General features: G+C 33.7%; 3 protein-coding genes across 7 annotated transcripts; 2 read left to right on the forward strand and 1 right to left on the reverse strand.

Annotated features, from left to right (window-relative positions):
- On the forward strand, positions 198-5,235 carry LOC109328780 (kinesin-like protein KIN-4C). The gene is made up of 12 exons (XM_019562398.1): positions 198-400; positions 863-976; positions 1,056-1,172; positions 1,270-1,350; positions 1,570-1,641; positions 1,752-1,845; positions 1,930-1,964; positions 2,483-2,556; positions 3,399-3,461; positions 3,569-3,713; positions 3,856-4,278; positions 4,684-5,235. Exons 1-12 carry the CDS (start codon positions 272-274, stop codon positions 4,894-4,896), a joined length of 1,560 nt encoding a protein of 519 aa, XP_019417943.1. The 5' UTR covers positions 198-271; the 3' UTR covers positions 4,897-5,235.
- On the reverse strand, positions 6,261-10,533 carry LOC109328765 (argininosuccinate lyase, chloroplastic-like). Its single transcript, XM_019562377.1, has 6 exons — positions 10,147-10,533; positions 9,047-9,427; positions 8,321-8,469; positions 7,902-8,193; positions 7,592-7,756; positions 6,261-6,657 (listed from the first exon to the last, which is right to left on the reverse strand). Exons 1-6 carry the CDS (start codon positions 10,468-10,470, stop codon positions 6,409-6,411), a joined length of 1,560 nt encoding a protein of 519 aa, XP_019417922.1. The 5' UTR covers positions 10,471-10,533; the 3' UTR covers positions 6,261-6,408.
- LOC109327396 lies at positions 11,427-15,025 on the forward strand. Of its 5 annotated transcripts, none has more exons than XM_019560524.1 (4): positions 11,427-11,523; positions 12,292-12,853; positions 13,470-13,551; positions 14,642-15,025. In XM_019560524.1, exons 2-3 carry the CDS (start codon positions 12,376-12,378, stop codon positions 13,529-13,531), a joined length of 540 nt encoding a protein of 179 aa, XP_019416069.1. In that variant the 5' UTR covers positions 11,427-11,523; positions 12,292-12,375; the 3' UTR covers positions 13,532-13,551; positions 14,642-15,025. The 5 variants fall into 5 exon arrangements, with proteins under 5 accessions (XP_019416069.1, XP_019416071.1, XP_019416070.1 ...); XM_019560526.1 differs by having other exon boundaries at positions 11,485-11,523; positions 12,328-12,853; XM_019560525.1 differs by lacking the exon at positions 11,427-11,523 and adding an exon at positions 11,623-12,118.

The raw sequence follows: 15,801 nt of genomic DNA on the forward strand, positions 1-15,801 counted from the left end.
TTTAATTATTAATTTCTAATTAATACTAATTATAAATATAATAATTGCTACTAAAACAATAATTTTGTTTCTTTAAGACATAGAAAATTTGAATCAAGGAGGTTTCCCTTATTGGGTTTTAATTAACGTTGACCTTGACGTGGCGCCTAACAATTGGTTGAATTCAAACCTAGGAAGCGCAATAACGTTATATAGCCGTATGGAATCAGAGAATATGAATTGTACTTTTTGTGTGAAATTTCAAATTCCATTTTCCCTTTAGGTTAGGAAGATGATGAAGAAAATAACTTGCCGATCCAAGCAATCGAGTCCAATCGATGCCTCAGCTTCGGCTTCTAACGATAAGATCCTTCATGAGGAGAGGATTCGTGATCTTGAGCGAGAAAACAAAGCGTATCAGGTAACTGTTTTTTATTTTATTTTGATTTTATCATTAATCTGATTTAGTTGTTTGTTTGTTATGATCTGGATGAAGCGTGATTTGGTTACTTAGGAAATGTGCTACAGAAAATTGATAGTGTTCTTAATAGGATCTGATTTTGATTTTTGTATTTTATTTAATGTGCTTGAATGATGTTTACTTAAAATTTGATTTGGTTGATAATGTGTTTAAATGAGGATAGGTTTAAGATTTGGCACCTAAGGTTTTTGAATTTTGAAATGGAATTGTTAATCCATGAATTTGAAACGGGAAAAGATTTCCTTACAGAAAGTGATTATTTGGCGGAACTTTAAAAAATAAAGTTGGATTAGATGTAGTCAGTTAATGTTATTTCTTCAGAGTTCTGTTCTGTGAAGAACCAAAATTGTTGGATGTGAATAGGGAATTCTTCATTATTTTTTGTACTGTGTAATTTTGCAGGGGGAGATTGCAGAACTAAGGCAGCAGGTGGGAAATAATTCATCCGCTTCTATCAATGGAGTTGAAAAGCTAAAAAATGATTATCTTCAGAAGCTGAACTTACTTGAAGATCAGGTAAACATTAATTTGCACTAGCAAAGTGAAAATGTTCAGTATTTATGGCGTGATTTATCTCATTATTATTGTGTTTCAGGTTGCAGAATTAAAGAAAAAACTAGGATCTCAATCCCAATTTTCAACCCATAGGAAAAGAGTTGATGAATCGAGTAAGCAGATGCAATTTGAGATTCAGAGTTTGAAGGCTCAGAAGGTAACATTTCTTAAGTTGATTGGTTTTTGCAAGTGTTTCTTTCGTTTTTACCCAATCGTCATTCGCTCTGGGTATTGAACTTTGCGTTTGCATGTAGGTTCAATTACAATGTAAGCTCAAGTTAGAGTCTGTCCAATTTAGATTATCCAAGGCCCTATTGGAAAAAGAAGTTCTTCAGGTATTTATTCACTCGTGTTCTCTTTTGTCTATGGTTTGGATTTGGATTTTTGTGATTGATGATTTCATTGGTAAAAAATGTCTTTTTAAGAGGAAGACTAACAAATTTCTATATTTGTTAAACATAGCAATTGATATTTACAGATCTACTTGTTGTATCTAGAATCTCCTTTCGGGTTAGTATATTTATCTTATGGAATATCTGTTCCTGCATCATCAGCTTAAGAAAGAAGGAAGGAGGAATGAATTCAAGACCTGTAGTTTGTTGGCTTCAAACGAGAGGCTTAAAATGGTTGGTTCATAGCATTTTCTCAAGGCTTTTTACGTTTTCCCACCATTTTTGTTGTTGTGTCTATTGTTTTTCTCACAGCTGCCACTTTGCTCTCAATTTCCTTCGATCAGATACTGCAGCGGAAGACAGAAGAAGCATCTGCTGCTACTAATCGTCTGAAAGAGATGATAAATGCTCGAAAAGTGATATCAAATAGATTAGCTGGTTAGACGACCTGAATATCTTTCTTGTTTAAATCTTTTATTTTGGCACCATTTCATTCATTTTCTGTTACTGGTTTCTGTGTAGGTGCTAGAAAAGATAGAAATAATCAAGTAATTCAGGTAATTTTAAATCAATAGAAATATTTGATTCCTTGTGGATTAAACTTTTCATAATTTAGCTTTGTTTCAATTTAATGGGCACTTTTCCTGATGCTTGCGGGTTCTTTTATTGGATATATGTATTTGCTTGACTGCTACATGGTTTCCCCCCTCCTGTTTATTTATTTTTAGTTTGGCTGATTTTTGCTGATACTTCACTAGGATGTCTATATTTGATTGAGTGCTGAGGACTGAGGTTCATGGCCCTATGCTGCACATTGTATCCAATAATGACCATGATATTTTGTACACCCTCTTGCATTATTTTTTTAGTATATAATTTTATATTCCAAAGTTGTACTGTTTTAGCTCCAAAGGAGAATATTGTCTTTAATCCCTGGCAGACTGAAGAGTTACTTAATTTGATAGAGGTTGCTTCAGTTGGAAATGTATATTGAATGTGCTTGATTTCTGTTTTATAGCAGTGACCTGATTAATATGTTGGCTCAGCTTATTAAACACGTCACTTGGCTGTGCAGGATGCTGAGAATGAACTTGAAGCCACAAGTCAGTTACACGAGTTATGTTCTCAATATGAATCTGAAATGGAAAAGTAAGTTTGATTTCACTCCTTATATCTTCTCTTCCTCGGCTAATGCTTATACCCTTCTTTGTGGAGTTCTCCCCTATATTTACTAAAAATGAAATACATTTTAAAATCCATCATATTTGATTACTAAATTTCATTTCAATGTTAATAGTAATAGTATGTATTTATCGGTATGATTCTTCTATTTTGGGAATATTACCCCTTATTCTAATTTATGCTAGGTTAAGAACATTCACACTTTAGCTAGTGCTAGCATCACGAGTTTTCAAATTTTGAGCATTGAAAAGTTACTTCACTGCTTGAAGAAGGGTAACATTATAAAAGTGCAAGATTTTGCTGACTTAAAATTGATCTTATGGAACTGATGTTAGTATGCATTTTGATTTGAAATAACAACACCGAAAGTTATGTAATCTCAGCAACTTGGTTGGAGATGCCATTGTGTTTTTCTTCAACTTAACTATGTGACTCCATATTCCTCCAATGTTTGGGGGTACTAGTCTCTTGCCTATTTGATATTTGTGTGATTAGAGCTTTGAAATTAAAAGCTGATTCATATGGAAAACTTGGAAGTAATGTGAATACGAGGTGTTTATTAGGTCCCACATTTATCTGGGTAGAAACTGTTATCCTCACATTCAACATATAACGAAATATAACTGGTGCGCTGTGAATCGAAAGCTTCTATATTGACTGCATATTGTATCAATAATCTAAAGTTTTCTGTATGGTTCATAAAAGTGAAACAACAGTACAACTTGTTCTTACAATGATTCTTGTCTGCATGATTTTGTAAAATGCAAATTAAATCAAGGGCCCCTATTCTAATATTTTGGAATTGTCAGGATGGCGGAAGAAAATGCAAAGCTGAAAGAAGAAATTGAATTGCAGAAGCAGGAAAAATTAAGGTAAAACTCTTCCCTTTTGCAGTGTTGAATTCTATCAACCTTGCAGTACTATAGAGCCCAGTCACTGCTTTATGTTGTGTTTTAACCCTCTCTTTTGTTACTTCAAGGTCACCATCACAGGAGGAAGATTGCGACAGTTTAGAGAAGGATTTGGATATCCAAGATTTAAAGGAAGAAATAAAAGGCCTTAGTGTCCTACTTAGAGAATTACAATCGAAGAAGGAGAAGCTCGATTCTAAGGATAAGAAGCAAGTATGTGCCATTGACATGAAATCAGAGCTGTATTAGGAATACTCTTGGTTCAATATTTAATCAAATAATTGAGTTTTGAGAAATATGGTTTACCCATAAATCATTGTGCTAATATCTTAAACTGTGTCATTTTTATTGGCAGAACCCACTTCAGCCTCTTCTCTCTGATGTAAGCAATGCCAAGTTACTGTTAAAAATAGATACCCCTGAAACTTACAGTTCAAGTGGAAGTAATGTTAAGGAGGGGACAGCTGAAGGGCTTTGCTGCTCATGCAGTAAGAAGTCTTCGTGCAAGACCAAAAATTGCAAATGTCGTTCCATTGGTGGGAGATGCGGACCATCATGCGGCTGCACACATGCTAAGTGCACAAATAGGGAACCTAACCAAGTAACAGAAAATGAACCACCTAAATCTGAAAACACTGAATGTGTTATGAACGATTCAATTGTTGATAAGGATGCAAGTGTAGCTGCTTCTGAATGTGCTAAACTACTCCAGAGTGCACTTATTCAGAAACCGCCTGGCCCTGTAAAGAAGCCATTGTGTGACATTCAGAACTCACTGGTATTCTCCATCCCTAAACTTTGATCTCAGACACCAGAACCCTTTACTGCATTTGGCATCTATTTTAATGACCTCACTGGGATTTTTATACATCATATTTTAACACAGGATGCACTATTTAGTTTGGGTGCGTTTGTGTAAACAACTTAATGAAGCACACTTATCATATCATAGCAATGACCTTCCTATCAGCTCTTTTTAGCTTATTTTAATAAGTTTGTCAGTGAAACTAATGAACAAGGCTAAAAAAAACTTTATCTAATATTGTAAACTATTTTTTAAGTTTTTATAATTATATGCTTAAATGTGTATATGATAAGATAAATTCAAATAACTGCCACACCACTTGGTATGTGTTATAGTTTATTAACTTGCTTACTAATCCATAGAGTAATTTGATTGCAGGCTAAGTTGGATGCTGAAAAGCCAGGCAAGAAAAAGAAAGCACAGAAGCCTGTAATTCATCTTGTTACCGAGCATCCAGAATCATCCTCCCTAGAAAATAACTCTGGTCAGTCAAATGAATTGGCCACAGCGATTAGCGACACCGCTGGTATTCGCCATTTAAGAACACGACAGGTGAAAACTATACCCGGGAAAGAGAACAGTTTCATTTAACTTGCCATGATCACATGTGAAGCCTTACTTTCAAAAGGATAATATAAGCAAGGGCAGCAAGCATTTCTCAATATGGTGCTGATGTTGAAAATTCAGGTCAATGCTGAATTGTGGAGTGGGGTGTAGTTATGTTGATGGGAATTTGCTTCTTTTTTTACTACAGAGCGTGATTTTAACAACTTAAGAAGTAAGAACATTGTGTGGGAAGTTTTGGTTTTGAGTTTAACCATGACATTGGTAATTCACCAATTAGCTGTTTGAAAGAATTTTATCATCAAATGATTTCTTGGCTATTTTAAAATATTAGCATGGGTTTCATTTTAGGGATTGAATTAAATACAGTGTGATGTTTTCTACTATATTCTGATGGCAAATTTCTATCACCTAAGTGATTGTTATTTCTTCTGGTTTTACACTTTTACCAACTGTTCCTCCTTTAGTAATGATATACTGTAACATAAGTTTTAGAGTACTTACCAATTTAATCCATCTTTGAGATTTTTTGTCTATAAATTTTCTGAATTGGATACAACACTTTAAGGGTCATAACCAGGCATCATATTGTTATTGTAAGCCATTCAAATATCCAGATTGCTTGTACAGACTTTTCAATATAACTTTCTCACTTCATAATTATATTGCAATAATAATTTAGTGTTCTCCCACTTTTAATTCAAAAGAGGTAAATATCATCTTCTAAATATTATTTTCAATTACTTTTTATTATGTAATTTTATACGTAAAAAAATGTGTTTCTATACAATAAAAACAATACATCATCTCAAAATTGCTTCCCAACCTGCATAGATTTGTACACAATCAGTATCCTACCATTCATTTATATTACTGAGGAAAATGAATAATATATGATACAATAATAATATAAAAAACTTTTACACAATTTAGTACATTCATTTTTCTCAATTTGAATATAAAACAAATTCATTATAGAAATAATTATTAGTTGGAACAATCTATCTTTCACCGCTATCTATGAAAAATGGAGAAAATCTAAAACCTAGTCCCCACGGTGCCTTATGTTAAAAAAGTCTAAATACTGAGCGCATACTAACAAAAAATTACTGATTATGATAATAATGCTGATAATGTATACATTTCAGGTCAAGCATATAAAATTTGACCTTTCTCCGGTTAAAGAAAACTTCATTTCATCAAGAGCTACTATTAGATTTTTCATCATAAGCTACCATTTGATTTTCATACTGCTACAACTGCATGCTGACATTTCTGTCCAACAGACAATGTAGAATGCAACAAACACATAACTTCGAGGTATGGCGTCTTTGGTCCTTAAACTACCTATTCAGCAAAATCGTCTAATTCCATATAACAAATAGTCACAATATTTAAAGATATCCTTGTTTGAGCCAACTTGCTTGGCATTGTTGATTCCGAAATAACACGATGCAGGATCTTGGGTAAGCATTGAGCTACTAGTGGTAACAAACTGCTTCCAGATATTATGAGAATTTCATACTAGTAGGGTAATCTTCAATTGATTTCAAGCTTTTTTGTCCAATAATGAAGTTGACTGGCAACACATGCTGACCCGGTGGAACCATACGAGCTAAATTTCTGGATCGAGTTTTCTACTCCAAGAAATTCATACACATCTTGGTCAAAGATTGTATCTATACTTCTCAGCTCGTCAAGAGTCAAGTCCAGCAGTTGGCAGTTCTTGGATGTGCATAATGCAACTGCTCTTCCAACGATATCATGAGACGTCCTAAATGGCACTCCCTGAATATGAAAGGAAAATGGTAAGAACCTACGGCAAATTTGCTAAAATAAGAAAGGCAAAAGGGAAAAGATAGTACAAAAATTAGAAACTCTTAATAGGATATAAAGAAACATCTAATACAATTGGAACATAAGAAAGTAGCAATAGCTAGTGACAAGACCAGAAAAGTTAAGATATACAAGGCACATGTCATGACAGTTCACTACAAAGTACAAACTAATAAAAATGCAGGCATATCTATATTCTATGATTGTTCCACTCCTTAATGCCTGTTAAACTAAAAATCTACATGATTCCTGCTAAAAACGAAAGGACAAAACCAAATTGTACCATTCCATAGGCCTAACAGCTTGAATATATACATAAATATCAGAGAGAACAATGACCGATGACAGAACAATGTTTATGTAAGAGGAAGTGAACTTTGATGTGCACGTATGCCATGACAATGACTTTTTTTTAAATAAAAGAAAGAAACATGTGAGAGTAAAATGATCATCACTGTTGAGACAAAAGAAAACCATCCTGGGAATCGGATGGATTGGTAATATATCCATGTGGCTTGTTAACTCTGGAATACTATATATAATCCATGCAGAAAATATTTCAATTGAAGCAGTAGTTTATCTATTGCATTAAGCATCTGAAAGCTTATAAGATATAAACCTGGTAAACATTTATTTCCTCCATTCAAAGGACTAGGAGAAAGGGGGGAGGGAGGGTGTTTAATTTTGTTTTCTATTTACATGGTGCAGGTTGACTGGTACTGAGTGGCATGGAGTGGGATTTGAGATTGGGTTCAAATGAAAACTTGGACAGTTGTATGCAGCTTGATGTTAATTTTACACCAGATGAGCTATCAAGCTTTCAGTCTCAAATTTTAATATAAACAAAATGCTTAGGAGAGAAGACCAATCAGCAAATGTGACTTACCTTCTTAACAAGATAATCAGCAACTGTTGTTGCATCGAGATGACCAGCAGGTAAAGCCTTTTGTATTCTTTCCCGATTGTAAGTAATGTTAAGTGCGAACTCTGCTGATACCTCAAGCATCCCCAAAATCGTTTTGACGCTGTCAAATACTGGTTCTTTGTCTTCCTACTTCCATAAAAGAGCTTTTAATGAATCTTATAGACAAAATGGAGCAGAAAGAAAACAAATAAATGCAAGAATTACACATGCAAACAAAGAAAACATGAAAACCAAGAAAAATAAAACTTCCTTTCTTTTATTCTTTAGCTACCTGCAGATCACGATTATAAGCATGTGGAAGTCCCTTGCACAATGTGAGAAGAGTAACCAGGTCTCCTATGACTCTGGCAGACTTCCCACGAACAAGTTCCATTGGATCTGGGTTCTTTTTCTGAGGCATTATACTACTTCCAGTTGAAACAGAGTCACTTGGTGTGATAAATCCAAATTCCTCTGAAGCCCACAATACCCATTCTTCACCAAGCCGAGAAAGATGCACTGCTGTGATGGCATTGGCAGAAAGAAACTCCATAACAAAATCTCGGTCTGAAACTGCATCTATACTGTTTAAGATATCAACACTTGATCAGATGGTAAGAAAAAAGAGATGCTCATAAAGAGTTAACACCAATTACATGAAAGGCAAAATTACACAAATTGACTTCAAACATAGGAAATGAAGTGAGATACCTATTCCTCAGGGGAGCTGTAAATCCCAAGGCCTCCGAAGTCATGAACCGATCAATGGGGAGCCCTGTACCGGCCAAAGCACAAGCCCCTAATGGGCAGAAATTCATCCTAGCTCTACAATCTACCAAACGACCAGCATCACGCTCAATCTGCATGAAAACAATGTCTGCAGTCAATAAATAGTCGAGTTTAAAAACTATTCCCTAAATCTAGACTGCTTACTTCATTAATGAAAAATGAATCAAAAGTCAGGAACTCTTTACAATAAAAATAATGATAAATGTGTGACTCCTAAATAAAAACCTGATGGCTGGTAAACAAAATGAAGATATGTAGTACAAAATTGAAAGGCCAATCCTAGTACAGACTACATAATCCCAGAACATATCATAAGCGTGATCAACATTTACAAGCAGCACTCATGAAAATAAAACACATTTCCCAAGCTTTTGTATATCCTTTCTATGGTTTTTTATCACTATATTAGCTTAAATCACCATTTGGTAGGGTGCAGATGCCATCATCAACAGTCTACTAATTCCATAAATCACATGCAATGCAGGCTTTGCACATAATTTTGGTAGCGAAGCAATTCTACATGGCTCAGTCCTTTTGCATGCATTAACTCATTAACCCCTATTATCGACATAGATTTTCTTGGTAAGACAACAAACTTGATCAATCAATCACAATAGGTGCAGGACTATAATAAAGTTAGCAGCATACCTCCTCAACATATGCTAGCAGAAGGTGTTGCAGCAAAACAGGTTGCGCACGCTGCAGATGAGTATAACCAGGAACAATAAGACCATCATTCTTCAAAGCCAAAGTCACCAACGAGATCTGAAGGTGCTTCATGCTTTTAAGGATCTTATCAATGGCATCACGACACCAAAGGCGAAAATCAGTCAAAACTTGATCATTTCGGCTGCGAGCTGTGTGCAGCTTCTTGGCAGGCTCACCAATCATGTCGGTAAGTGCTGCTTCAATGTTCATATGCACATCCTCTCGGTCAGTCCTCCAATTGAACTCACCATTCTCAATGCGTCTTTCAATCTCATTTAGACCCTCAATAATAGAATCCCTATCACTTACGGTTATCAGTCCCTACAACACCCAAAGCATTCAAATATCAATCAAGCATAAGTGTAATTGTAATTCCACTTTTGGAAACCTTAAAAATGGAAATAAAATATTACACTATCCTCTGGTAACGTTTAGTTTAGTTTAGTTACACTTCAAAAGCTACACTTACCTCCCCTGAGTGAAGATCAGTTTATTATAATCATATCCACTAAGTCAAATGATAATTAAGGTGTGCTGGATTAAGCAGGTCAATCAAGTGTTTATTCAATAGGCTATTTAAAATAAACATAAAGAAATTTATTTTCTTAAACATCTATGACCAGCTTATTTGAAATTAACCAAACAGAGCTTGTAAAATGCAACAAGCTATTTTTTGTAATAAAAAAACCTAATTATAAGTGTTGATTTGATAGGTCAAGAAAAGTAGTTTATGGCTTACAAGCTATGACCTGTTTAAGTCAATGACACTTATCAGCTTATCTATCAACTAATTTTTTCCATAAGCTAGCTTCTCGGCCATAAGCTTTTAACTCTGGTCTTCATATTCTAGCTAGCTTTTTAGTTTTAAGTTTTATCCCAAGCATAGCATACATAATATATAACAATGAAGCTACTACAAAATGCTCTTCTGAATGTGCTATTGATCATAGCTTTTTGAAAGGCGCAGAGTGTAATTAAATATAACAACATCAATGGATATGAATTGTAAATTCATCAAAGAGAGAAGAAAAAAGTTAAACCTGATGAGCGAGCATTGAAGCATGAGCTTTGCTTCCCATGATATCATGCTTGTAAAGCTGCTTATCGTAAGAGACGGATTCAGTGAATCGTTCAACTGCATCAGTGACGCTTTCTTCAAACCTTCCTCCCCATAGTTTAGCCTCCTTGGGCTTCGCGGTGGCATCAACATGAGATGATGATCGAAGAGGCTCCATTCTAGGGTTGAAGTTACGAAGAAAAGTGAATGGAGGTTGAGCCCTGGAATGAGAGTAGAAGGAAGAGGATGAGAGTGACGGCGGCGGTGGCGGCGCAGAAACGGCGGAGATTGATGAAACAGATTCCATCGGCGGCGGTTTCAGGGTTTTAACTGGTAACTGCACTTCTTTAGTATTGATGTGATGCCGTTGGTTTCACGCGACTATCTTTTCCTTAGGTGGAAATGGTCGCACCGGATAATAGCCCATTTATATCTTTTTTACTGCCAATAACATTTTATACACTGTCATGATACAATATCATTATATTTATATAACACTATAGTAGTTTGATAGGTAGTAGATTAGTTAAATTGAATTGTATTATATATTTGTACTAATATTAATATTCATGAAATAATAGAGAAATTGTTAAATAATTTTATGAGAAAAATATATATACACACTAATAATGTATTTATAAGTTTTATATATTTTTAATGTATTATTATTCATTAGTTATATTATTTATTATTGACTTTTTATAAAAAGTAATTTAAATAAATAATAAATAATATAGTTAATGATTATATTCAAATTTTTACACTAATAACACATAAATATTACATTCTAATTAATTTTATTTTATTTGTACTACTTCACATATAAAAATGAATATTATGTGGTAATAATTAACTTATTTCATTTTTTAAGAGTGATGCATGACATGATGTAATTGTTGTATCATACTATCACTCGTATAAGACCAAAAAATCATTTAATACCATGATATTTTTGTAAGTATAAAATATATGAAAATATTTATACATAATTAATTGAATATGAATGATGAATCAATTAATATATATATATATATATATATATATTATTTTGTTTATTTTGTTTTAATTATGTAATATAGGTTCTCTATTTGGTATGTCTTATTCTGTACGTCTACATAGTCATGATTCTTTTGATAATTTGTGCACGTTCTGATTTCTTACTTGCTTTACCTGCATTGCTTTGTTTATAACGTCACATCTTTCAATGATGCGCGTACACCAATCCAACGGTTACATACACGCCACGTGTCCCCAACAGTATCTCCAACCCTATATATGTATATATAATCAACGAAACCCATCAAATGAAGAATGAAACCTTAAATTGAAATTACAATCCCATTTTGGGTTTTAGTATAAGGTATCCATTATCTTTTTTATTTTTATTTTTAATATTTCCCTTTTCCTTAAATAGCACATTTGAATATCCTTTACAAATTGGAATCAGTTTCTGTTTCTGTTCACAAAACATCAAATTGTATTTTTTATAATATAAATACATTAATAAAGTTTGCACCTTTGTGATAAATTGAATCAGACTATGTGGTTTGAAGGATTGGATTTTTTAGTGTTATAGTTTTTGATGAAAATTTACTAATTCTTATTGTTTATTATCAATTTTGCAATTTCGGATGTTTTCTAATTTGAATTTATAATTGCATTGATTCTGCTCCAAGTTGCGTGTTATTCCACTTGATTCTGCTTTATGTGAAAATGGGTCTGTGTTCAATGTATATATAGAAATTTTTGGCGAGGCGTTTATGTTTATTTTAGGAGTCTCTGTTGGCTATGACCTGTAATTTCAATCAATGTATTTAGTGGCAGGGAGGACCCTGAAGAATACAGCTGTAAAAAAACAAAATGAATAAATGTTCATCTTAATTATTTTTTTGCTTGAGAAACAAGTTACACCTAGTATTTTCTGATTTTGATTACTAAAAATACTTTATATGAAGGTGATTTCTTAACTGTTAAAAAAGATTTTTGTCTATGCTTTGAGTTTCCTCTAAATGTGGCATTTTCTGATTTTCTAGCTGTCAGCTACACTTTTCCTTGGATATAATTGATTTGTGCATTTGTTTCATCTTTTTGGTTGTATTGTAGTTGCTTATTGATTTGTCTTTGATAGGTATATGTAACAAGAGACTTTTCTGGGTTTAAGAAGATCCTATGCAAAAAGATTGTTGTTTTGAAAATTTCGCAGCACGAGTAAATGGATGCGGCTTTTAGCCATCTCGCGTGGTGGTTGTGGAGTAGAAAAAATCAAGAGCCAATACTCTCAAATGGGTCTTCAACAAATTCTTCAGCTGATTCTGGGGTGAAAGAATTGGATGCTTTAAGATTTCATTTAATAAATCAGGCAAAAGTGCCTTCCTCGTCAACAAGGGTGAAGCAAAAATGGTATAGCAGAGAAGAGAATAAAATAGATAGGGAATATGATGTTGTTCTTGTCCCATCTGATGTTGGTTGTGTTTCTGGTTCTGAATCTGATGATTCTGATTGGTCTATTGGCTGGTTGGAGCCTCATGGAGCTGAGTTCTCAAGCGGTGATGATGAAAGTCGTGAAACGGATAACAGTTTTGCTGTACTTGTTCCCTGTTATGGAAGCAATTATAGCGGTATGGAGGAGGAGGATCCTAAAAGCAATTTACTGATCAACGTTGGGAACTTTCCAGATGGTTATTCTGAAGGTAAGAGCAGTTTCTTTAACATCTATAAGAGTCTGCCTCATGTTGTTGTCTACTGGAATTTCACACTTTATTCTGTATTTAACGGATCATTCGAAATTGAGTTGTTGCATTCAAGGATTCAGAGTTAAGTATTAGGTTAAATGTTGGCATTGACCCAAATTTCTAATACGAGATTTGGGGAAGTTATTTCTAAATAGGAAATTTGGAGAAGCCAAATAGTGTGGTATGGTTATTTTTTTCAAACAAGCTCTTTGGGTTATAAATATTTGCATCTGGAATTGGTAGAGTTAACAAATAAGGAAGATAAAATTGTGAATAATGTTGTGGTGGAGTTTTTGTCACTTGCTCAAAAATTGTATTTGGCTAGATTTGCAGTTGTCCATAAAAGTTACAATGGCATGGCTTTGCAACTTTGTCCCTAACAGTTAGAATAGTCGGGAGAGGGATTGTAGCTTTATTTATGCAAAAATATTTGTAATGCTGTTTTAGTGGATTTGATTTATTCTCATCTGTGGGTGTAATGTGTAGATATATTAGACTGAATCACGATATACTGTTTGTAGTAGTTTTTTATGGTTTCTCTAATTACTCGTATTTGTGCAAGCGCGTGATCAAGGGGATGGAGTATTCTCTAACAACAAATATATAAGAGCTATTCAAAATGTTGGCTGCCTTTAAACTGTTGATAGAGTGAGCATGTAATGCTGATTTTGGAGCATTTGAATTTATCTTTTCATTGATTGAAAGTATCATACTTGATAGTATTTTTATCTTTGATCAGCTGCTGAAGCCCAAAATCATTATACTGAAGAGTTAGCAAGATATTATATTTTGTTGTTATACTTAAGGCAGATGCATTTTCAAGCATACCATTTTGCTGTTAATATAATATGCAATGTCCTTTTTCTCTTAGAAAAAAAATTACTTCATTTTGATGGAAATGATGATGTAGAGAGATTTCAGAGTAAATTCTCTCTCTTTCTATTTCCTTTTCTACTTTCACTATGTTAGCAAAATACATTACATGCCAAGCTCAGTAAATGTTAAGGCGGCATATCATTAGATGCATCTTTTTTAATACTGACAAGGCACCAGAATTTAATTGTAAATAATGTGATTATTGTATTCGAGGTCCCTCAGAATCAATTGTAATTTGGGGATGATTAATTGTCGATTTCAAACTCGTTTATTCTGTAGTTTTCTTTCCTTTAAATTGCAACTTAAGAAGAAAATTACTGCTTGACTGACTCTGGGCATATTACTCTGCCCATACCTTACCTGCTTCAGCATAATCCTTGACCTTCGACTAGTTGCTGGAATCAACAAATTTGTCTTCATGTGCATGTTAACATTTAGCTGTTATAAATTGGAACCAACATTTCACCTTAGTGGAGGTTTTTATTTTAGCATAACATGGTTTACTTTGGGGCTTCAAAACCTGTTGTCTTGCATAACCTTCAATAAAATTTTCTTTTAAAAAATTTGATGTACATCTCAACCAACTTCATAGATAAGCTTATGCAATGATAAGTTGCTTGTTAGTTAGAAAATTGTTCTGTTCAACATCCCATTTCCAAATTATGTCTGCCTAGCACCTTGTAATTTATCGAAATTTCCTTTTACAAGGAGCTATCATTCGAACCTACCGTGCGATGGGTGTTGATCAGTTGATCTTTCTAAGTTATGATTGATCTGTGATGTTAATGTTTGCTGATTATACTTAATTTGACTCTTTCTTTCTGTGTGGCTAGAAAGTTGATGTTTCTGTTTTTTTGTTGTTATCTGCAGAGAGCAAGAAATATGTCGAAAATTGGATCAATTCTCTTCGAAATGCCTGATGTACAGATAGCAGCCTCTGTAACTGCTGCTTTGTTGAAAAAGCCAATAGAGAAGTTATACAATGTGTACATGAAAAGAAAAAACAGAAACAAAATATGAACACTGCACTATAATGGCAGAATAAGAATGCTAAACTTGAGCCTAGCCTAACTTCAAATCCTATGGGGAGCACTGCTTTTCTTCTCTCTATATGGATGAATGCAAGCTGAATGGAGTTTGCCTGTAGATATACTATTTATATGTACATAAGAAATTGCTTGTATCATGTATATTAAATCATGTACTTGAAATTGTATACAAATTGAATGTAAATTGTTTATAACATGGTTGTACTTTGTGTCGTTAGGGAATGTTTCTAGATCAATGAAAGAGGGTCAACTCCTATTATCTGTTATATTACCTTAAAAGATAGTAGTAATAAAATACATAAGTCAAACAATTCATAGTGATTGCATTGAAATTCAGGTGAATAGATGAAATCATCCTCATTTATTTGTTCTCACTCACCTGCAAGGCTGCAACTTTCGAGTGGTTGATCATATTTATTTGCATATTTGTGTCAATTATGGAAATCCGAGATTGAGATTTTTATTCACATGTTTCTATCTATGACAATTTATTTTATTTGCATATCCAAGTGTTTTGATTGTATCTTGAGGAACAATTGTTGTCAACCCATTAAGTCTAAAAGAAAATGTTGTCTACGCGTTGAAGACATGCATAACTTTCCTTATTATCTCTTCTTTTGCAACCCTTCAAAAATGGATAAAATGTTGATATGTTACCTCTTTTAACATATATGGGTGATGCTTCAATGCTCCCTTTTGAGTTTTTGTATCACATGCCCCACTTTATTTTACCATTGATTTATCAATATAAAAAAATTAGGGTTAAAATTGAATGGCATATGTCCAACCCCCATAGCTCAGCCACAATCCCTATGACACAACCATATTTTAATATGAAACAAGTAAAACAAAAATCAAGAGAAAACTGTGGTAATCAGACAACTAAAATGGCATCTTAGATAATCCAGAAATGCATTTGGCCTTGTTGCAGTTGCTGGCAACAATGTCAGCCAAATCCACAACCCTTTTGGACTAATCTGA

Source organism: Lupinus angustifolius, chromosome LG15 (genome assembly GCF_001865875.1).
Source record: "Lupinus angustifolius cultivar Tanjil chromosome LG15, LupAngTanjil_v1.0, whole genome shotgun sequence".
Classification (NCBI taxonomy): domain Eukaryota; kingdom Viridiplantae; phylum Streptophyta; class Magnoliopsida; order Fabales; family Fabaceae; genus Lupinus; species Lupinus angustifolius.